Here is a 23,694-nt window from a genome sequence, read left to right as displayed (position 1 = left end):
CACCCAACCCTGGGCACAGGGAGCTTTCCAGCTTCAGTGAAAGCCTCTAGATGCCACTTCCAATTTCATTTAGCACTTCCGATCCTGTATCAAAACCTCTAAACTTTGTCCCTGCTGATCTTTTCCCAGGCATCTGTCTTAACAAGCTCCACATTGAGACAGGTTCCTCAGAGACAGGAATGAGAGCTGACCATCATCAGTGCAGTTCATTTCAGTCACTCAGTCATGTCCGACTCTTTGCGACCCCACGGACTTCAGCATACCAGGCCACCCTATCCATCATTAACTCCTGGAGTTTACTCAAATTCATGTCCATTGAGTCAGTGATGTCATTCAACCATCTCATCCTCTGTCATCCCCTTCTCCCACCTTCCATCTTTCCCAGCATCAGGGTCTTTTCAAATGAGTCAGCTCTTCACATCAGGTGGCCAAAGTATTGGAGTTTCAGCTTCAGCATTAGTCCTTCCAATGAATATTCAGGACTGATTTCCTTTAGGATGGACTGGTTGGATCTTCTTGCTGTCCAAGGGACTCTCAAGAGTTTTCTCCAAGACCACAGTTCAGAAGCATCAATTCTTCAGTACTCAGCTTTCTTTATAGTCCTATTCTCACATCCATACATGACTACTGGAAAAACCATAGCCTTGACTGGATAGAGCTTGTTGGCAAAATAATGTCTCTGCTTTTGAATATACTGTCTAGGTTGGTCAAACTGTTCTTCCAAGGAGTAAGCGTCTTTAAATTTCATGACTGCAGTAACCATGTGCAGTGATTTAGGAGGCTAAAATAAATAAATAAATAAATAAATAAAGTTTATCACTGTTTCCACTGTTTCCCCATCTATTTGCCATGAAGTGATGGGACCAGATGCCATGATCTTAGTTTTCTGAGTGTTGAGCTTTAAGCCAACTTTTTCACTCTCCTCTCTCACTTTCATCAAGAGGCTCTTTAGTTCTTCTTCACTTTCTGCCATAAAGGTGGTGTCACCTGCATATCTGACGTTATTGATATTTCTCCTGGCGATCTTGATTCCAGCTTACGCTTCTTCCAGCCCAGCGTTTCTCATGATGTACTCTGCCTATAAGTTAAATAAGCAAGGTGACAATATACAGCCTTGATGTACTCCTTTTCCTATTTGGAACCAGTCTGTTGTTCCATGTTTAGTTACAACTATTGCTTCCTGACCTGCATACAGACTTTTCAAGAGGCAGGTCAGGTGGTCTGGTATTCTCATCTCTTTCAGAATTTTCCAGTTTGTGGTGATCCACACAGTCAAAGGCTTTGGCATAGTCAATAAAGCAGAAATAGATGTTTTTCTGTAACTCTTCTGCTTTTTTGATGATCCAGCGGATGTTGACAATTTAATCTCTGGTTCCTTTGCCTTTTCTAAACTCAGCTTAAACATCCTGAAGTTCACGGTTCATATACTGTTGAAGTCTGGCTTGGGGAATTTGGAGCATTACTTTACTAGCATGTGAGATGAGTGCAATTGTACGGTAGTTTGAGCATTCTTTGACATTGTCTTTCTCTGGGATTAGAATGAAAACTGACTTTTCCCAGTCTTGTGGCACTGCTGAGTTTTCCAAATTTGCTGGCATATTGAGTGCAGCACTTTCACAGCATCATTTTTTAGGATTTGAAACAGCTCAACTGGAATCCCATCATCTCCACTAGATTTGTTGTTACACTAGCTTCATTGTTCCACTAGCTTCCTAAGGCCCACTTGACTTCACATTCTAGAATGTCTGGCTCTAGGTGAGTGATCAGACCATCCTAATCTCCCTTATTCTGCCCAGTGTGGATCCTTGCCCTTTCCCAGCTCATCATCCTCCTTTAAACTAAGAGGTTTTGTGCAGTGACATCTGTAAGGGCATTGATCTCGGTGCACAGAGCAGGGTGTTATTAAGTGCAGCTGGAAGGGATTGTCGCCTTTGACAATAATGTGGAGATGTGGAGGCTGTTTAAGGAAAAAAACAAGTTCGTGAGGCTTTTGAAAAGGTCAGTCTAGACTCCATAAGAGGCCTAAGTCAGTGTGTGTTAGGACACATTATACATAGAAAAGCATCAGAGTTGTTCTACTTTAGTCACTGTGTAGCCAAGCAGGAGCCATTCACAAGTTATAAATTCCAGAAGCAGAAATGAGGGTCAAGGCTTAAGCCAGATTATAGTTTATACTACATTGTAAGTCTAAGTATTAATTCCACTAAGCATTCATGAAGCAATGTGAAATGACTGAAATCGTACTCAGATGTGGAATAAATGAATCTCAAATTCTAGACTTTATGGGTTTCCCTGGTAACTCAGATGGTAAAGAATCTGCCTGCAATGCGAGAAACCAAAGTTCGATCCCTGGGTCGGGAAGATCCCCTGGAGAAAGGAATATCAACCTATTCCAGTACTCTTGCCTGGAGAATTCTGTGGACAGAGGAGCCTGGTCGGCTACAGTCTATGGTGTTGCAAAGAATCAGAAATGACTGAGCAACTAACACACACACACACACACACACAGACACAAACACACACAGACTTAAAGATTTTGTTTGGAAAGTGATAGAATAACAAGCATAAACCAACAAGGCCTTTCCATGGAAGCCCCATGACAGCACCAAAAACTTCACCTCTAACGTGTCTTAAACAAATGATGGAGGAAAAGAGCTGGCAGCCAAGTAATAGGTTATGGAGTCTCACTCTCTGATTTAAAAATCCTACATCATCTTTCTTATCCCTGAGGTCTGGATCCATCCACAGTGCCTAGATCCATCAACCGCAAGTAGCAGGGGAAAATCTACCATCAATCCCTCACTCCCTAAGGCACTGATCCCACTCTCCTCCACTCACTGGAAATACCTACTGTATTTTCCTGTCCTGACCTCATCATGATGCAAGATTTCTCTACAATGGATCTTCTGTGGAGGGAAGGGAGGGGAGAGAGGGACACCAGGGCAGAGCGAGCTGAGTCTCCTGAAGCACAAAGGCTTTCCTGAGTTCTTTTCCTGATCTCTACAGGGTTCCTGGAAAGCAGAGATGATAGAAAACAGGAGAAAACTCACTGTTCGAACAAGTGTCTGCTGACTCCTGCATCAACTGCGCTGAGTGGATCGTCCAGGAGGTAGATGTCTGCGTCCTGATACACAGCTCTAGAAAATGTACAGAGATGTCAGGAAAAGACATTTCACACTCCCTGGGTCTCAGCCCTAAATCACAACAATGTGAAACAACTCCATGTTCATTCCAAGAGTCCATGGAAAGAGCCAAGTCCCTGCTTCACACAGGCCCACGGGTGAGTGGGGCCTGCGTGCCCACATCTATTAGGAGCCATGGAGGAGGGGCAGGATGACAACTGAAACCCCATTTACCTTGCCAGGCTGATCCGAGCTTTTTGCCCTTCACTCAGTGGGGTTCCTCCGTCTCCTATCTCAATTATAGCTTCAGCACCCAAAAGCCATAAATCCTATACAGAGATAGGAAATGGGAAAGAGAAAAAGATGTAAAATGTGTTCTACTACCATCTTACACTCCTGGTATTAGTTCCTCATACAAGTATTTGATCAACATGAATGCATGTTCAGCTGCTAAGTAATGTTTATCTCTTTGCAATCCCATGGACTGTAGCCCATCAGGCTCCTCTGTTCATGAGATTCTCCAGGCAAGAATACTGGGGTGGGCTGCCATTTCCTCCTGCAGGAGATCTTCCCTACCCAGGGACTGAATCTGTGCCTTCTGCATTGGCAGGTGGATTCTTTACCATGAGCCACCTGGGAAGCCACAGCAATGGGTAAATGTCAGATTTACTAAACTATAAATTTGAACATTAAAAAAAAAAAAACCTCTCAGTGTTTTTTAATTTGTTTTCATTCTGCAGTTTTTGACAGCATCTATGCATTTGACCATTTTAACAGATATTTATTGAGGATCTGCTGTATATGAATTGATCATAACTTGTTGGTGGTGACTGATCTCTATTCTCTCATCAAACCAACAGTGGGACCCCATTCACAGTGTGAATCATAACATGCAGAGCACGTGACCACAGTAGAAAAGACTCCATCATAACCCTCCCTGACAGCCACAAAGACACGTAGACACAGGTTCTCTGATCACTCAAAGCTTAATGGAGGTGTATCACATAAGAGGCAGCAATTGCACTGTTGTTATAATTTATAATTATTTCACCTTCTTTCTTTCTTGAGCTCAGAAATTAATACCATCTCTTGCCTTTGGTTGTCATTTAAAAAATGACCTGTGTTAAGTTCACAGCCTCACACACACACAGAATTACTTAGCCTCTCTTCCACTGTTGACAGTTCTTGCAAACTGTTCTGCTTAGTTTTATGCTTTGATTTGACGTTGTTCAAATGGTTTTCTCCTTAAAATACCACAATTATGTAACACAGCAATCTTAACCACATTCTAGAAAAGACACTTACATCCTCTCTTTCCAGGATAATAAGATACTATCTCTGAGTCTGTTAGTAATACTTTGGGTGTGTTGTTGACTCTGCAAATTATTTAAGAACAAGCCACCAATGGGAAAACTATTTTGGAGAATTTGAAGCAAAACCAAGTCAAGCTGGTTTCTCAGCCACCATTTTCTGATCAGATTAAAGGGGAGAAGCCTGAGCTGAGCATATATTACAGTTCCTTACACTAACAGGAAGGTGTTCTTATTCATGTTTGTTATTTTGAGTTAAATGTAACCAATTCTCACTGAATAGCAGGCACCCAACCTAGAGGTAAACCAGGAAATGGCGCTGCTGGTTTGGTGCCATCCATCCAGAAGCACATCAAGGGCTCTTCAGTGACGGTGGAGACAATGCTAGAAACACCACGGAGCAGGCTGCTGAAATGGGTAACGTGGGCTGGACAGGAGGCCCTGGCAAAGGAGGGCTGGACCCCAGAGTCGAGCAGCAGGAGCCCTCCTTCCTTCACAGCTTTTCTTCCATGTGGAATCGCCCCTCCTCTCGCAGCCTGGCAGTATCCTGTCCATCATCCTTCCAGGCTCAGCCCACCCACACTCTCCCATGGAACCATCCTGGACTCATCACTTCCTTCTGGGTTCCTAAGGCCCTGTTTACATCTCTCATCTCTCATGAAGGACCCGTCTTATTCTGCTCCATCATTTGTACACCTGCACACAGCTTCTCTCAGCTCCTGGCAGGTAAGCTCTGTGCTGGACTCTGACGCTGATTATCTCTAAACCTCACAACAAGCTGCACAGCAAGCACTGGCCCCATTTCACAGATGATGAAACTGAAACTAAGTGGGGTCATGTCACTGGTCTGAGGACGGTCAGCTGTTAAACAGAAGAGATGGAATCTGATGAAGCTCATCTCAGTTCAGAGCCTTCTGCCCTTTCACATTATGCTGGCCAGATAGTGACTAAAGAGTATGTTTAAAATGAAGATAATATCAAAGTAACTCAAGACTTGAAGGCCTCTATACCTATTCATGTAAGTATCAATAAACTTATCATCCTTTGATTGTCAAGGCAATCTGGAAAAAATGACCAAGTAAGTGATCTATGTGGAAAAATATTAAAATAGAATTTATCAACTTGATACCTTTAAATGTGTTTACTAAACATTTTCAAAAGCCTTAAAGATAACATGTAGACAAATGTTACATACTATATTGCTTACATTATGGTAACAGAATATTGTCTTTGTACATCTATATAATGTCCTATGTGTAGAGCACCTATAAAAATATAGAAATATTAACTCATATAATGGAAGCTAAATACTCAGACACCTTCTTTCTTACATGTCACATTTTATGGATGTAGTTTTACCAGAAACTGGCTGAGCTTATAAATAAAAATTAATTTATTTTCAAAATCATTCTAATAATACAGAGTACTTGCTATGTTCCTAGCAATCAGCTGCTTTAAAATCACAACCACACTTCATCCTCAAAACAATGTCATGAGGTTGATGGTCTTATTATCTCCATTTTACAGATGAAGTAACAAGCTTGTAAAGATCAATCAGCCAAAACCAAATACCTGGTCAACAGAGCCACTGGGACTCATTTCCTGAGCTTTCTGACTCCTAGACCTTGGAGTTGATGTCATCTGCCTGAATCAACACTGCCAGTGTGATTAGTTCCTATCTCCCTGTTTTGTTACAGAAAAGCTTTCAGCTCAATGAACTTAAACAATTACTTCAGTCAGATCTAGTGTAATACATCTAGTTGTTACTAATATATGTTATATAAAAATGTTGCTTTTAGAAAGATGGTGACAACGATCCTACATGCAGGGCAGCAGAAAGTGAAGTTGCTCAGTCGTATCTGACTCTTTGCGAACCCATGGACTATAGCCTATCAGGCTCCTCCGTCCATGGAATTTTCCAGGCAAGAGTACTGGAGTGGGTTGCCATTTCCTTCTCCACAGGGCAGCAGAGGAGACACAGATGTAAAGAACAGACTTTTGGACTCAGTGGGAGAAGGTGCAGGTGGGATGATTTCAGAGAATAGCATGGAAACATGTGCATTACCATATGTAAAATAGATGACCAGTGCAAGTTTGATGCATGAAGCAGGGCACTCAAAGCCAGTACTTTGGGACAACCCAGAGGGATAGGGTGGGTAGAGAGGTGGGAGGGGAGGTTCAGGATTGGGGGACACATGTTTACCCATGGTCAATTCATGTTGATGTATGGCAAAATTATCACAATATTGTAATTATCCTCCAATTTTAAAAATACATTAATTAAAAAATTTGTTGCTTTTTTATGGTTTTTCCTTCAGGATTTGAGGGAGATGGGAGTAGGGAGAATAGTAAGGATAAATCTTTATTATATTTATATGGATGGCTGGGTGGATGGAGAAAAAAAAGTATAGTAACAATAGCCACCATTCACTGAAACCCTGGCTTGTTTACATTTCACAGGTATTTTCTGTAGCCTTTACAGTAATCCCACCCCTCCCCCATTTAACAAGAAAGGAAACTGAGACAAACACGTGGAGTCACTACCCAGGACTGTTCTCTCCAAAGGCCAAGCCTTTTCTACCGCACATGCCATCTGTGTGTCTACAGACTAACTCCAGGATGCCGCTATTTCCTGTGATTGTCTTATGTCCATCCACTGATATCTGGAATCCAAAAGGAGATAAGCAGAGGCTCTCTTAACTTACTAAGTAGTTCCCGGGTGTCATAAAGACCATGCCGACCTCTTGCTAATCAGAGTCATAGATGACATTTCAGAGCAGCAACAAAACCTCCTGGAAGCCCTCTGATCCAACATCCTCATTTTGTTGCAGAAACTTCAGAGGTCCAGGCAGGTAACAGGACAGGTCCAGAGTGACAGCGGACAAGTGATGAAGCTGGGGCCAGAACTCTCCCCTGTGCTACTTCTCCACGCTGGGTGGGCCTCCCTTTCTGCCAAGGAAGGAATGGACCCCAACTCCACGTCCCAACTACACAGTCCATGTTTATAAGCATCACATCAGGTTCAGAAGAAGCACTGTGCAGCTCAGTCCTGCAGAGCCCCTTTCCACAGAGTCTATGATGCACACAAGCCTAGGGTGGGTGAAGCTCCAGGACACTGCTCACATTATTGGTCCAGTCACCCCATGAGGCTGCAGCAAAGTATCAGCCCCCCGGATCTGATCTTGAGCTGTAAATGTAGAGATGAGGTGTCTCATCACTCCAGGCCTCAGTTTTACTAACTACAAAATGAGGATGGGAACATCAAAGACACTCATAAAGAATGAATAACTCATAAATCTAATTTTTGTGTGTGCATGTGCACGTGTGAGAAACAGAAAAAGGCTTTGCCCATGGACTCTGAATAAATGGGAGCTACTGTTCTCACTGTTCTACATTCACTTTCCCTTCTTTTCTTACATGGTATCTACACCATTTAACAAAATTCTATCCCATTCCTGCTAATTTGACATCATTTCTACAAACACACAATCACCCATGAACAAGAACCCAGAAGAAAGAAACAAGCCCATTAAACAAGCAATTCTGTTTCTCCACATCATTGTAAAATGCTACTCACCTGATACAGGGCTTCCCAGGTAGTGCTAGTGGTAAAGAACCCACCTGCCAACGCAGGAGACGTAAGAGACGTGGGTTCAATCCCTGGGTTGGGAAGGTCCCTTGGAGAAGGGCAGGGCAACCCATTCCAGTATCCTTGCCAGTAGAATTCAATGGACAGATGAGCCTGGTGGGCTATAGTCCATGGGGCCGCAGAGCTGGACACAACTGAAGTGACTTAGCATACACACATGCGCACACCTGATGCAACCTATTGATGTTCAAGCCAATGTTCCAGGAGAATTACTACTTCCTCACAAAGCAGGTCTGGAGCCTTCAGCACCACACCTTTGAAAATCTGTCTCAGTCTTTTCCTCTCAGTACAAAAGAACAGTCAGATGCCCAGACTGCACTGAACAGACCCCAGGGGAAGACCTTTAATGCTATTATTCACTGACTTTTACAACCTGAGAGAGTAACATAGTATTTAACATTATTTACCCTTTTTCCTTTCTTTTTGCCAAATTGTATTCTCCTATCAGTTTAGTTCTCATCATTTATTCACTAATCTTATTTAAATCCCAAGGTACAGGTAAACCTTTCATCTTACCATTTTCTGTGAAATTCAGTGCTGTTTCTGAAAATAATATCCCTCAGTGAAATGATGCAGTATTAAAAAAATTTTTTTTTAAGTATTCCGGTTTCCTTAAATAATAAATTACAAGTCAAAAATGAAGTGGAGAGAGAAACTCATAGACTGAAAGGGACCAAGGAGGCATCAACCAGGTGCAGAGAGCAGACTTTATGTGAATTCCAACAGTGGTGCAGGAGATTTCTCAGTCTAATGACTAACAACACGTAAACACAGACTAGCATGTGGGTGATATTCAGGAATTTGAGGTATTTTTCAGGTGAAATAAAGTAGTGATTTTTTTTCCAAAAGCTTTCCTATGGAGAAAATTAATGAAATGTTTACAGATGAATTAATCTGAGGTCTAGGATTTGTTCCACAATATTATGGGGTGGGGTGAGGCTGGCAGAGGTCAGAGGGCAGAGGTAGAGATGCAGCAAGACTGGCCACCAGTTGATCCTGGCTGAAGCTGAGGGTGGTACATGAGGGGTCATTATACCTTGCTCTCTGTTTTTGTAAATTTTGGTTACTTTCCTTTAGAAATAGTTGAAAGTGAATGAAACTTCACAGAATGAAACAATCCACCCTGCAGATAATATATTCTGAGAGTGTCATTATCCCATAAGCATCCAAACGGCAGCATATGTAAATATACCTGCCTTATTTACCAAGAAGACCTGCTTAAATATTAAGCAACATTCAAAAATCCATTTTTTAAAAATAACTTTTAACAAAACTTGTAGATTAAAATCAACACTATCATCATTTGAATTTCAAGTATATGCAACTCAGAAGTCATCACTCACCTCTTCCAAAGCACAGGCCTTAATTACTTTTTCATATCGGTCTACTTCATATTTCTTCCCAAATAAAATGTTACTCCTCACAGTTCCTGGAAACACCCAGGGCTGCTGAGAAACATACGCGATCCTCCCGTGCACGCTGACCTGCCCCTGGCTCGGGGGCAGCTCACCCAGCACAGCACATAACAGTGACGACTGCAACAGACGGCAACACACACATATGAACAGGGAGCACTCAGGATGGAACACGCCCTGCAGCACAGCCGATCCCACCCGGGTGCTTGATACACAACAGAACACTTTCATTTAAAACAAAATAAAGCACAGCCCTCACAGTTGACACACAAAAAAATTGAAAATAACACTAATGGTCAATGAAAATAATGACTGACAAGGGATATATTAATAGTATAAACAATCTACTCTGCCCAAATATCTGCCAAATGAAATTCTTCTCAGCAAAGAACAATTAAGAATGTTTAACATCCCTCTCTAGCAGAGCCTGGCAGGATGTATATTTTCTATATCTGATGTTTAGTGCATTTGTTCCTGCATCTGGTATCCTTTGCTTAACAAACACTTGTTTAAAAACTATGTGCGAAGGATATATCCAAAGATGATTAATTGAAAGAACTGTGAAGTGAGTTGTGCCTGCAGAGCAAAGTCCATCATAGAGGAAATCAGTACCCTTTCATATACACATCCCACATTAAAAAAATAATAATTTTATTTATTTATTTTTAGATCTTTTTTTTTTTCATTAATTTTTTACAATGTTGTGTTGGTTTCTGCCATACCACAATTCTAATTTTATTTATTTATGCTTGTGCTGGGTCTTCATTGCAGTGCATGGATATTCTTGTTGAGGAGCACAGGCTCTAATGCGCAGGCTTCAGCAGTTGCAGCCCATGGGCTCAGTAGTTGCAGCTCCCAGGCTCTAGAGCACAGGCCCAACAGTGGTGGTGCACAGGCTTAGGTGCTCTACAACACGTGGTATCTTCCTGGGCCAGGGACCGAACTGTGTCTCCTGCATTGGCAGGTGGATTCTTTTACCACTGAGCCACCAGGGAAGGCTGCATCCCACATTAGATTTCTGTAGTTTGTTGTTTCAGACCAAGCGCACGTGCACCTTTTCTTTCAATCTTCAACATCAGGCAGATGTGTGTCTCCATGCCACCAGAGCTCTCATCACATTGGGCTAAAATAACCTGCCTGCATATCTGTCTCACTCCAGAACCTGGTTGCCTCTGAAAGGCAGTGAGTCAGAGCCTTGCTCACATCTGTACCTTTAGCTCCAGCACGTGGAGAACATTCACTACACGTGCACCGACAGGATCCCATCAAGTCACACGAGGAAATGCTCAAAGCTTCCGGGAAGAGCCTTTACTACCTCCAGACTTCTTGAAAGGGCCACTAAGATGAAAAGAAGTCCCCATTGTCTCTGTCTATCCTGAACAGTTGTCACTTAAATAATTTCCTTCACTGAGACATCCAAATTCCCCCCAAGCAGTTCCTAACTGGGCAAAGTGAAGCACCAAGAAGAAAAAGATACTGTGCGTTTATCCAGATTTATTTGCCACGAAAGCTTCTTGTAAAATGAATGTTCCGTGGAACACACCTAGAGGAACGCTGTTCTAGCACACTCGAGTCAAACTGAGTCACACTCGGCTCTGGGTTCCCCTCTGAGGATTTAACAGGGGCTGTGGTGTTGCATTAAAGCAGACAAAAGGCATCACAACTTACCTTTCCAGCGCCCACAGGTCCGACCACAGCTAATAGTTCACCGGGCCTGACAGAAAAGGAAAGGCCTTGTAGGGTTGGAGTCTCTGATGCCTACAAATTAAAGTTCATGAAAATGTACCCATTTCAATAAAGTAACACAAATTGTTTTACAAAGTGGAAAAGATAGAAATAGTAAACATAATTGATATGCAAAATATAACCCACATTTTTCTCTTTCCTATTTTAAGACACTGAGTCCTGGAGATTCTTTATCTAATCTTATCTCTTTGGGGATTTGAGGCAGCTTTAGCTGACTTTAACCCATATGGACAAAGGAATGTTTCATCTACTGCACAACTGGGCTCGTTTCACATGGTAGCAAAGTAATGCTCAAAATTCTTTAAGCTAGGCTTCATCAGTACATGAACTGAGAACTTCCAGATGTACAAGCTAGAACTAGAAAAGGCAGAGGAAACAGAGATCAAATTTTTGGCACCTGTTGGATCACAGACAAATCAAAGTAATTCCAGAAAAACATCTACTTTTGCTTCATTGACTAAAGCCTTTGACTGTGTGGATCACAACAAACTAGAAAATTCTTAAAGAGATGGGAAGGCCAGACCACGTTACCTGATACCTGAGAAACCTGTGTGTAGGTCAAGAAACAACAGTTAGAATCAGACATGTAACAATGGACTGGTTCAAAATCAGGAAAGGAGTATGTCAAAGCTGTATACGGTCACCCTGCTTATTTAACTTTTATGCACACTACATGATGGAAAATACCCAGCTAGATAAATCACAAAATGGAATCTAGAATTCTGACAGAATATCAACAGTCTCAAACATGCAGATGATACCACTCTAATGGCAGAAAGTGAAGAGGAACTAAAGAGCCTCTTGATGAAAGCTGAAAGAAGAGAGTGAAAAAGGTGGCTTAAAACTCAACATTCGAAAATCTAAAATCATGGCATCTGGTCCCATTACTTCATGGCAAATAGAAAGGGAGAAAGTGGAAACAGTGGCAGATTTTATTTTCTTGTGCTCCAAAATCACTTCAGACAGCGATTGCAGCCACGAAATTCAAAGATGCTTGCTCCTTGGAAGAATAGCTATGACAAAACTATACTGTGTATTAAAAAGCAGAGATATTACTTTGCCTATAAAGGTCCACATAGTCAAAGCTATGGTTTTTCCAGTAGTCATGTATGGATGTGAGAGTTGGACCTTAAAGAAGACTGAATGCTGAAGAATTGATGTTTTTGAACTGTGGTGTTGGAGAAAAGTCTTGAGAGTCCCTTGGACAGCAAGGAGATCAAACAAATAAATCCTAAAAGAAATCAATCTTGCATAGTCATTGGAAGGACTGATGCTGAAGCTGAAGCTCCAATACTTTAGCCATTTGATGCAAAGAGCCAACTCATTGGAAAAGACCCTAAAGCTGGGAAAGACTGAAGGCAGGAGGAGAAGGGGATGACAGAGGATGAGATGGTGGGATGGCATCACCAACTGGATGGACATGAGTTTGACCAAGCTCAGGAGATGGTGGAAGGACAGGGAAGTCTGGTGTACTGCAGTCCCTAGAGTCACAAAGAGCTGGACACGACTGAGCAATTGAACAAAAACAACAGAAATACTGGAGTGGGTATCCATTCCCATGGACAGAGGGGCCTGTTGGGCTATAGTCCACGGGGTCACAAAGACTCAGATACAACTGAAGCGCTGACACTTCACAATTCAGCCCAAAATATTAGATCTGGGTTTTCAAGAAAAGATGTATTTGTGCTTTATATCTTTTGTTTAAGATGATCCTATTGTATAGCACAGGAAATTATATTTTTATAATTATTTTTATAATTTTATAATTTTATATAAAATTTATAACAATTAATACTTATTTTATAATTATATTTATATAGTCCATAATAAAACAATTAAAAATGAAAATTAAAAGAATAATTTACGTGCTTTAAGTTCAACGCATGCTAATACACTGAAAGCTCTCTTGAAAATGAAAAAAAGAGCAACATATCAAATGCCTCACGCTGATTTTACACTTAATCTCCTCCATTGCAAACCTTATTCCTATCCTGAGAATTTTTATAACATATTCTCACTAAATGAGAAAGTCACATTTTATGGTATGTGCAAAATCTCAAAGTTTTCTAATAAATCTATGTCACAATTGTCTTTTGCAGGCACAATTTTGGAAGAGAAGGTTTCTTACCTTTTCCCAAGAAGCTGTAAAAACTTGCACATCCACAATCATTTTACCATCTGATGGCAGATGAGGGTAGCACTGTGATATCTCATCAAGTAACAGAAAGTTCTACAGAAAAAAGGCAAAACACAGATTTTTTTTTTTTTACCGCAAAAACAAAACACAAACAAAACAATTGCGTCCCTGGAATTTGCAATAAAAAGTTTGATACCTATCATTTATACCTACCTATCATTTTACAACTGTATTTTATTAGGTCTTGGTTCATAGAAGAAATATTAAATAGTATGTAACATACTATTATTATAGTATATGTACATCTAAATACATAATATAGTAAAGCATATATATAATATTGCATATACATACATATATATAGCATGTCTGCATGTGTGTGTGTGGGTTCATGTATAAAACAAATGGTTCCTGGCCATGAAGCTATCTTTGTACTTTTCTCAACAAGTGCACTGGTTCCTCTCTAAGAAGAAAATATGGATTTAAACTCCAATACATTTAGAAGCTGGACATTTTTATTGCTTTACTTGTGTTACCAACAATAAACAGGTGAGCTGGTAGGAAATTATTTCATAAATATTAACTGAATCCCACCATGTAACAAGCACCATGCGACACTGCTATAACACAGAGAGGAAGGCCCTTCCCAGGCCGTCAGGAAGCAGGTGGCATAGGACAGGCTGGGAACAAAAGACCAACGACAGAGACCCTGAGTGCAAACCCTGTACACAATGCTTTTCTCCTCATGTGTGTCAAATCCATATCACTACTTGTCATTAACTATCACTAAGTCATCATTCTAAAAAGAAAACGCTCTTAAGCTTCTATGCCTTAAAAAATATTTCTCAAGGATCTTTTCACAAACACTGTCTCTTGTCCTTGCTCGGTGACCCTCTCTTTCGCAGCAGGAATGGCTGTACCTACCACTTGTTATCTTCTACACCACTTGGCAGTTAATGGATGCAAAGTAGCTGAATAAGACAAGGTCTTATAAACTGCTACAAAGCTGACAAACACATACAAGAAAATTCCCTCTTGCCTTGCAAATGCTAGACATAATTCAATGAGAAGAGTGACTTCACTTTTCACTTTCATGCATTGGAGAAGGAAATGGCAACCCACTCCAGTGTTCTTGCCTGGAGAATCCCAGGGATGGTGGAGCCTCGTGGGCTGCCATCTGTGGGGTTGCACAGAGTCGGACACGACTGAAGTGACTTAGCAGCAGCAGCAGAGATACCGAACACACAACTTAGACCACTCCCACTCCCCAAAGTCCAGAAAATGTGATGATGGGGCAGAGACAACTGGCTGTCCTCGAAATCTGCTCTCATTCTTCTGAGGTAACAAACCCTGGATTTTAGCTGCACATGGCAGCCTGGAAGAAGGCCCTCTGCTTCTAGACTCCCGAGCAGATAGGAGCAGCCATGCAACCAAATCCAGGTCAGTGAAGAGTGACAGCAACCAGGACCTTCCTCCACCCCAAGGCCCAGGTCAAGCTCACATGTGGTGGGGTAACAAGAGAGAAAGAGTCTGAGTCTCTAACATCACAGAGATGGACTGGTTGGATCTCCTTGCAGTCCAAGGGACTCTCAAGAGTCTTCTCCAACACCACAGCTCCAAAGCCTCAATTCTTCAGCACTCAGCTTTCTTCATAGTCTAACTCTCACATCCATACATGATTATTGGAAAAACCATAGCTTTGACTAGATGGACCTTTGCTGGTAAAGTAATGTCTCTGCTTTTTAATGGTTGCTGTAAATGTGATCAATTAAAGTGAGATCACAGTGGAGTAGGGTTGGCCCTGAATCCAGTAAGACTGGAATCCTCATGAGAAATGGAGAGACAGATTTACACACAGAAAACAGCTTACCTGATGGAGAGAAAGGCTGGAGTGATGGCAGTTACAAGCCAAGGAATGCCAAGTATTGCCTGCAACCACTCAAAGCTAATAGAGGCAATAAAGGATGCTCCCTTATCGTATTCAGAGGGATCCTGACCCTGATGGCACCTTGATTTTAGACTTCTATCCTTCAGGACTGTGAAACAATACATACCTCTGGTTTTAGGCCATGTGGTTTATGGTACTTCATACCAGCAGCCCCAGGAAACCCATACAGAGCCTCACAAGGATTCTTGCATGAGAGAAAAACGAATGACCCCTGTAAGCAGCTTTACCACTGGTAATGCTGGGACCCACAGGCAAACCAAATTCTAACCCATATGGGGAAAAACATATGGTGATTGCAGCCATGAAATTAAAAGATGCTTACTCCTTGGAAGGAAAGTTATGACCAACCTAGTTGTATATTCAAAAGCAGAGACATTACTTTGCCGACTAAGGTCCATCTAGTCAAGGCTATGGTTTTTCCAGTGGTCATGTATGGATGTGAGAGTTGGACTGTGAAGAAGGCTGAGCACCGAAGAATTGATGCTTTTGAACTGTGGTGTTGGAGAAGACTCTTGAGAGTCTCTTGGACTGCAAGAAGATCCAACCAGTCTATTCTGAAGGAGATCAGCCCTGGGATTTCTTTGGAAGGAATTAAGCTAAAGCTGAAGCTCCAGTACTTTGGCCACCTCATGCGAAGAGTTGACTCATTGGAAAAGACTTTGATGCTGGGAGGGATTGGGGGCAGGAGGAGAAGGGGACGACAGAGGATGAGATGGCTGGATGGCATCACGGACTCAATGGACGTGAGTCTGAGTGAACTCCGGGAAATGGTGATGGACAGGGAGGCCCGGCATGCTGCAATTCATGGGGTTGCAAAGAGTCGGACACGACTGAGCTACTGAAATGAACTGAACTGAACTGAACTGAATGGGGAAAAACTGAAACAAGCATGTGAGGATGTTTGAGAAAGAAAACAACACACAAATAGTAATCTACTATCTTAAACATCTTGACACCCCATCTATCATGCCTCAGAGTCATAAATGTGATTGTAAACTTCTACTTAAAATGAAGAACTGGTCAAAGGCAGTTCAGTTCAGTCACTCAGTCATGTCCAACTCTTTGTGACCCCATGAACTGCAGTACGCCAGGCCTTCCTGTCCATCACCGACTCCCGGAGGCCACCCAAACCCATGTCCATTGTGTCAGTGATGCCATCCAACCATCTCATCCTCTGTCATCCCCTTCTCCTCCTGCCCTCAATCTTTCCCAGCATCAGGGTCTTTTCAAATGAGTCAGCGCTCTGCATCAGGTGGCCAAAATATTGGAGTTTCAGCTTCAACATTGAACTGGTCAAAACTGAATGTGAAAAATGTTCTGCAGGAAAAGAAAGACGTGATTCTTGCATTTCTCTCAAAGTCCAGCTGGTGGGAGATGTGGTTCATTCATGCCCTCCTCCTCTCATCCAGGCTCACTGAGAACCTAGCACCAGGCACGATGACTCCTACCCTCCCCAAGCCTGAGTCCAGAAGGAGGCAGGATGGACAGACAGTGGTCTGAGGGCACGTTGGCAGGCTTTCAACCACCACAGCCTGAGTTCTCTCTCCACACCATCTCCCACACTGTCAGCCAGGTACCAGCTCTCATCTGTTCTGAAACAGTTCATCTCTCTCCTAATTCTCTTTTCCCCTTGAAAAAACATAATTTAGAATCTCGTTCACCATTAGTCATCTCAATAATGCAGCTTTTCTTTTTCTGATTCCTTCTGCAACATCACTGACCCGACCCCAAGACAACTCCCTCCTGATCTCCTTACAGCCCCTCTGAGAGTGTCGACAAGCTTAACACCCCCCAGTGACCCAAAGCACCTAAGTCCACACTCCACAGGTGGCCTCTGCCTGGACACCCTGAGTACTGACTCCACCCATCCTTCCAGCCCTTCTTAAATATTAGCCATATTGAAATTAGCTCAGCACATCCCCAGCTGTCACTGCCCTTCCTACTTCTGAATCCCCAGAAGGATAGCAAGTCACATACAGAGGAGACACGACATCATTTGTGCACTTATACAGTCCCAACTCCAACTAAGACCGAGTTTTGCACAGTCAGCCGATCGTGGGCATCAGCTAAAGGAAGGAACAGACTGTACAGCTGTTCAAATCAGTCCAACCACTGACTGCATGGCTACAGCCTTACACAGTCTAAGCTGACACAGCAACAAGCAAAAGGTGATGAGACAGGCTGGGACGCAGGACCATTTATGGGAGCGTTTGCACCTGAACAAATGTGTCTTTGAGCAACAAAATACAAAGAAACCATAAGGGACTAAATATAACTGCACATAGGCAAAGGCAATTTCAAACAGTAAGACAAAAAAACACCAACTGCCAACTGCCGTTTCTGAGCTGCTGGGAGCAAAGTAGGGAACTGCATATGATCTTGGCACACAGCACCTACAAGATGGTGGGGAGACCACATAAGTCACCCCTGTGGCTCAAACGACCAAGCTTCCCCTACCCTCACCCGACTTAAGGAACCAGCCCGCCCATCTCAAAGAATCAATGGGGCATCAGTTTCTTGTTTTCATATTTTGTGCTGTAGCACAAGCCTCAAAGAGCCTTGTCTAAATTTATCGTCTGGCCTATTATCAATTTCTATTGATTAAAACAGACCAAGGGCCCTGGAGAGTAATGTATATGTTATATATTCAGTCTAGACAGAATCAAATACAGTTTCAACCTGAGCATGTAACCAAGATATCAATACTGACTGTGTGTATATTAGAATAGAAATCCCTCACTTTCAAACAAAAAAGAAAGAAAAAGAAAATTACTCCCCAAGTGAAGAATTCAATTTAGTGAGCACTTGTCCACAAATAATAGTCCTGAGGGGAACAGATGTCAGTCTTCCAAGGGTTAAATGAGACCCTATTCTACACATGATCGGCTCCTAAAAGCATCAGAAGTGCTGGCTGGATTTTTTTCCAGGACTCAGTTTGATGAAAGAGCTGAAATTAAATGGCCAGCAGACCCAGAACAGGTTATGCAGAAAAGTATAAACATCAGAACTGCAGCCACAAAGACTGACTTCCCAGGGGCTGGTAATGGGAAACCTAAAGTTGCTTTGTGAACAATATCACCTCAGAGACACATTTAACTGGATGAAAAGTCACTGAAGACTTCTAGTGCTTTGAAGTTGAGATCGTTTGCAATCCTATTGGAGCCATTCAGGGCTAAGACCATGGGTCCCCCTTCCTCTCTTAGAGAAAAATAGAGTCTTCTTGGGCCTTTGAGGTCATAATAAATCATTCATTTTCACAGAGCCCATTTAATCTTCATGTTAAACAGAAATACTTGAGCACCTACTGTGTGTAAGGCCCTTGTCTTCATGATAAAAATTATTTACCCCTGACTAGAGACAGTGGTAAAGGAGACAGGAGGTATGGTGGGAATCACAGGTTTGAAAGGAAGGAGGAATCTAGAGACAAGCTTAGACACTAAGCAAAATAAGGATAGGAACAAAAATACAGAGATCAGACATCAGCAGGAAATTATCTATGGCACAAAGAATCTAGTTTTAAACACAGAATACTAGGTGAAGCTGAGGTCACTCTTCCCGCCCAGGGAATAGGACTTCTCAGCAAGTTCCTCCCCTCCTGGCCCAGAGAGGAATCCTGTTCACCCCGGTACTGTGTACGGTTGCTGCCTAGTCATTCCATGTAGCACAGGAGATGCAATCTGTTTGTGTCTCCTGCTTTCGGACATTTTAATTGTCCAGCAGCCATCACTGAACGTCAAGAGCCTGTGAGGCTTTATTTATACTACTGCCCCTAAAGAAGCATAGGTCTTATGATACTTTTAACATATTTTACCTAAGAAAAGAGGGAAACACATACATTTTGGAAAGACTGCCAGCTTGGCACTGAAAGAGTTAAATCTCACCTAACCGGCACACAATGACACCACATAAAAGGAGGCATTTTAGGAAAAATCTGCCTATAACTTTAAAAAGTTATTTTTCACCTAACCTTGATTCTTTGGATGCTGACAACGGCCTCTGACACCTTCTCGACAGCCATGGGGAAGAAGAGGGTGCTTGAGAACCGCAGAGCCTCGAACAGCATCACCACCACAAACACCTGACTGCCTGTGATCAGGTTGTCAAGGAGCTCATTGGCGACGAAGGTGACAAAAATCATGATTTTGCTCACAGCAAAAAATGATGCCAAATTCATGCCCCTAAGGTAGGAACTTCTCAGAATCTTGGAAATTTCCTTCCTGTAAGAGAGAGTAGGATATAGGTTTTACAAGAAGTGTCAACATACAAGACATGGATTCAGTGCCCTGTGTGTGAGTGGCCCCTTTCTAGGGAGTGGACACAGAAAGATAAACCATCCCTCACCTCATGGAGACACTACACAGCGCACACTCGGGGTTCTCTGACACCAGGACCACACACTGCATCACCACTTCAATCTTTCAAGTGAAAGGAGGCTTACTGTCATACTTTCAAACATTCTGCATCAGTCAGACTGGGTTTGAACATTCATTCAACAAACATTCATAATCAGAAGTCCTGGGCCAGGCTCCTCACAGAAAGACACAGCCTGTCCCATCCAGGGGCTCATGAACGTGTTGGAGAAGAGAATTAGACAATAGGCAGAGACAGTCAGCACAGCCCCCAAGGGAGCCCAGAGCAGAAGTGTGAAACTCGGAGCAGTGGAGTCAGGGCAAGTCATACACACACATGGACCCTAAGAAGATGAACTGGGGTCAGTCAGGCTTGGTGGAGGCCAGAGTAGAAGGAAGAAGTGAGTGTATTTTCAGCAGAGGGAGGGGCCCCCACAAAAGTGCAAAGTCAGAGGTTTCAAGGTCGAGTCAGAGAAATGCTCATCAGATATTTAAATGAAAGATGGAGAAACATCCTAGAAACATGAAGCAAAACAAAAGGAACAGTATTTTCATAGCTCCATTGAAATGAATAATAGTGATTCATGAGCTTTCCTGGTGGTAAAGAATCTGCCTGCAATGCAGGAGGCACGAGTTCAGTCCCTGGGTCGGGCAGATCCCCTGGGGGAGGAAATGGCAACTTCTTCTAGTATTCCTGCCTGGGAAACTCCATGGACACAGGAGCCTGGTGGGCTACAGTATAGGGGGTCACAAACAGCTGGACACGAACAAGCAACTAAGCGTGACAATGACAAAGAACAGTGATTCACATAGTTCGGCTCGATACAAGTACACCCTGCCTCTACAATCTTCCGGTTTGTACTCCATCAACACAAATTGCAATTTTAGTTTGAATGTCACGGTCTCAAATGCTATTTTAAAAGCATCACTCATTAGGATTTGAGGTATTAAGAACTATTTAGAATTTCATTTATATACAAGTAAGAAGCATATATATTTTTTCCTTTGAGAAGATGGTAAATGGAAGAGTAGGTTAAATGATGTCTCCACTATTCTACTGAGCCCTCCAGCGACATGTGGGGGATGCAGTGAATAGTAAGTATTTAAGCTCACCTTAAAACGAAGGTGAATTAAAGAGTTTATTTGTTAAGACATCAAAAGCATTTTGTAGACTAGGAATAAAGCACGGAAATATGGAGTGATATAGATATAGATATATACATAGATATATCACACACTTACCTTCTCAGTCTGGTAATACGGTCTATAAATGACTTTTCCCAAGCATTCATTTTTATTGTTCGGATGCCAGTAACGACTTCGCTCATGGTCCTGATCCTCTTGTCTGTGAGAGCAGTGGTCTTACTCCTGAGGGGACAGACGTGAGAGGAGCCTCAGTGACCACAGCCCAGCTTCCCTCAGCAGCAGCAGCAGGAGTGGGCAGGGGCTGGGGCCAGGACTCAAATCATCCTCTACAGCCCTTTTGCACTTAGAACACAGGCAGGTCCTACTCAGAGTACAGAGAAAAGGGTTTCAATTAGGAAGTCAAACACTCAGCCCATTTCAAGAAGTAACTTGGAGAACACGCAGCATCAGCTAAGGAAAACCTGAAATGAGTCAGATACAACCCACCTGCTCAAAGAGGTCACAGTCAGATAGGGAAAAGTAGAAAAGCACCCAAATCTACCAGGAGGACAGTGGCTGTGCTGTAATAAAATAGGAGTAAAGTTCTGGGGAGCAGAAAAGATGGGGCTGTTAATTCCAGCAGGAGAGGAGAACAAGAAGAGCTTCAGAGACCTGGTAGCACTGAAACAGGGTCTCGGAGGATAGGGAACCTCTCTCCATATCAATGGCAGGAAATGGAATTCCAAATAGAGAAAGGCACCAAGCATAGAACGGAACACACGCAACACACACAAGAGCTCAATGAGCTTCAAATAGCTTATCTCCATCACCTGACAACCACCCACCTCCAACCCTCTGGGACCTGCTTCAGGTCTAACTCAGCAGCAGAAGGCTCTTCACCACCAGCCACTTTTCTGTCACATGTGCTGCTGTGAATGGGGCTTCATAAAGACACAGCGGAGATCAGCCTGGCCCTGGGGGTGCTTATAACTTAATGGAAACTTAACACAATACCTGAAAAATCTCCAGCACAAGCATAACAAAAATATATGTGGCGAGAAACGGGCCTACAAGATTACTATTTAAAAAGATTTAAATAACTTGTCCATGGGTAAATTCTGCTGAAGAACACTCTTCTTATTTAGATATGGTGCCAAGAGGAGCCAGTGAATGCCTTCCCTGTTCCTGTTTCAGGATCAGCCTTCAGTTTAAGGCCGGAGCCTCCACTGGCTAAGCCTGAAGGGTCCACAACCTACACAAAGAAGAGACCAGACAAGGCATTTGTCTTGTTTTCAACGAAAGCATCAAGCAGACTGTGATGTTACCAATTACATAGTGTCAATACTTAAAAGAAGTGTCTCTCTTACCGGAGTGATGAAAATGACATCGCAAAGCAGCTTTGCAAAAGCAGAAGAATAATGAGAACTGCCATCCCAGCAAGACACGACATTCCTATTTCCATCCAGAGCAGGGCGGTCACTGCAACAACCTGCAGTGGCCCCACCCACAGATAGTGCAAGAACATCATTACCTTAAAAGAGAGAGACAAAGCCTTCTTAGGACTGCATGCAATAAAACCAGTGAGGACACAGTGTAGAAACAATCAGCTCTGAGGGAACAGACAGGAACCTAAACAGCAATGACCTCACTGGGTTTTAAACCTGCTGAAGCAGAAATCCACGTGTTCATCCCAGATGATGCTATTCAGGGGCAGCACAGGGCTGGCTTCAGGGATGTCCTGGGAGAATCAGACCAGCAGCATTGAAGGAAGATGTCGATTTTGTCCACAACACAGAGGAGCTCAGGGCTTCCCCAAATGCTCTCTGTCCTAGAATTTAGACCCCATCTCCTCTGGGGAACCATGGCATCACAGGAAAACCTATATTATGGTACATACCACTTTCTCCAGTAATTACTTATATATTTAGCTCCCTGATAGCCTGTGGCTTCTATAGGGCAAAAACTAAGCTTTGCTCATCCCTGAAAGTGAGCAGGGGCCTCACTTCATGTTTGATGAATGAATACTTGAAAGAGAAGTATCTAGTGCAACACAGATCTGACCAACAGCTACAACGCCCTGGGTTGGCGTTGGAAAAAGACTCTAGAGGGGACAGTAGAGAGGAGTTTGTGTCTTGCTGGGGACCACACATTTGGCATTATTCTTCACAGGTTCCCTATGCAGCAGGCACTGAACAAGGTGCAGGAGAAAGAACAATCCCTCCCACCAGGCCTTCGTCATCCAGAGGAGGAGGAGGACAGTTCAGCAACACCCACAGCACGTACCAAGAAGGGCCGCTCCAGGAGGACCCCTAGGGACACTAGCAAAGCTGGGCAAGAACACTGCTGCCTATTTATTGTTAGAAAAACAAAACTCTCATTTATAGAACAATATATATAATTACATCTAAGTTGCACACAGAGAAATGAAAGTTGGAGAAATAGAAACTTTGTCTTACATCCTCAATAGAATCCTGGCTGACACCAAACCCTGGCACCTGGCATCCCAATAAGCTGAACCCAGTGAGAAGGATGGGACGTGGAAGAGGATCCCTCGGGGGCAGCTCACCTGGTCAAACTGGTTCACATCGTTGGACAGCAGGTTGACTACCTGGCCTGTGCTGGTTTTCCCCATGGCAGAGCGACTCAGGCGAAGGGCCTGAAATGAGAGAGGGAGACAGAGATCCGGATTCCTGAGGTGATACCAAGTCATCTTAGACATAACACAGTGGAGCATGCGTTCTGGGGTCCTGAGTGGTGTCAGCACGAGCAGGATGATCCCTGACAGCAGGGCTCTAGGGACCCTTGTTCAGCCTCTAACTCCTGAGTGTGGCGGCAGCCCCTCCAGCAAGGATGGCAAAGGGAGGAGCAGGAGGTAGAAGCAAAATCAACGCCC

At 43.0% G+C, this 23,694-nt stretch overlaps 1 protein-coding gene across 29 annotated transcripts in view; it reads right to left on the bottom strand.

Annotated features, from left to right (window-relative positions):
• Positions 1-23,694, bottom strand: part of LOC105614203 (ATP-binding cassette sub-family C member 4-like) — a 264,375-nt gene that overhangs the window by 218,129 nt on the left and 22,552 nt on the right. For 28 of the 29 annotated variants that reach the window (XR_009595281.1, XR_009595282.1, XR_009595283.1 and 25 more), the window contains exons 5-13: positions 23,368-23,457; positions 22,169-22,332; positions 20,919-21,044; positions 19,295-19,544; positions 13,371-13,472; positions 11,165-11,254; positions 9,425-9,616; positions 3,357-3,451; positions 3,051-3,137 (exon numbers count right to left, since the gene is read on the bottom strand). Coding sequence is in view for 26 of the 29 variants with exons in the window: in XM_060394611.1 (XP_060250594.1) it covers positions 3,051-3,137; positions 3,357-3,451; positions 9,425-9,616; positions 11,165-11,254; positions 13,371-13,472; positions 19,295-19,544; positions 20,919-21,044; positions 22,169-22,332; positions 23,368-23,457 (1,196 nt within the window). In the remaining 3 variants the exon portion in view is untranslated. Of the gene's footprint in view, positions 1-3,050; positions 3,138-3,356; positions 3,452-9,424; positions 9,617-11,164; positions 11,255-13,370; positions 13,473-19,294; positions 19,545-20,918; positions 21,045-22,168; positions 22,333-23,367; positions 23,458-23,694 lie in introns of those variants that run through there. The other variant, XM_060394632.1, reaches the window with a different exon arrangement.

The sequence above is a fragment of the Ovis aries genome, chromosome 10 (genome assembly GCF_016772045.2).
Source record: "Ovis aries strain OAR_USU_Benz2616 breed Rambouillet chromosome 10, ARS-UI_Ramb_v3.0, whole genome shotgun sequence".
NCBI lineage: Eukaryota > Metazoa > Chordata > Mammalia > Artiodactyla > Bovidae > Ovis > Ovis aries.
The sequence above is the reverse complement of the archived record's forward strand: the minus strand, read 5'-3'. Positions and strand labels throughout refer to the sequence as shown.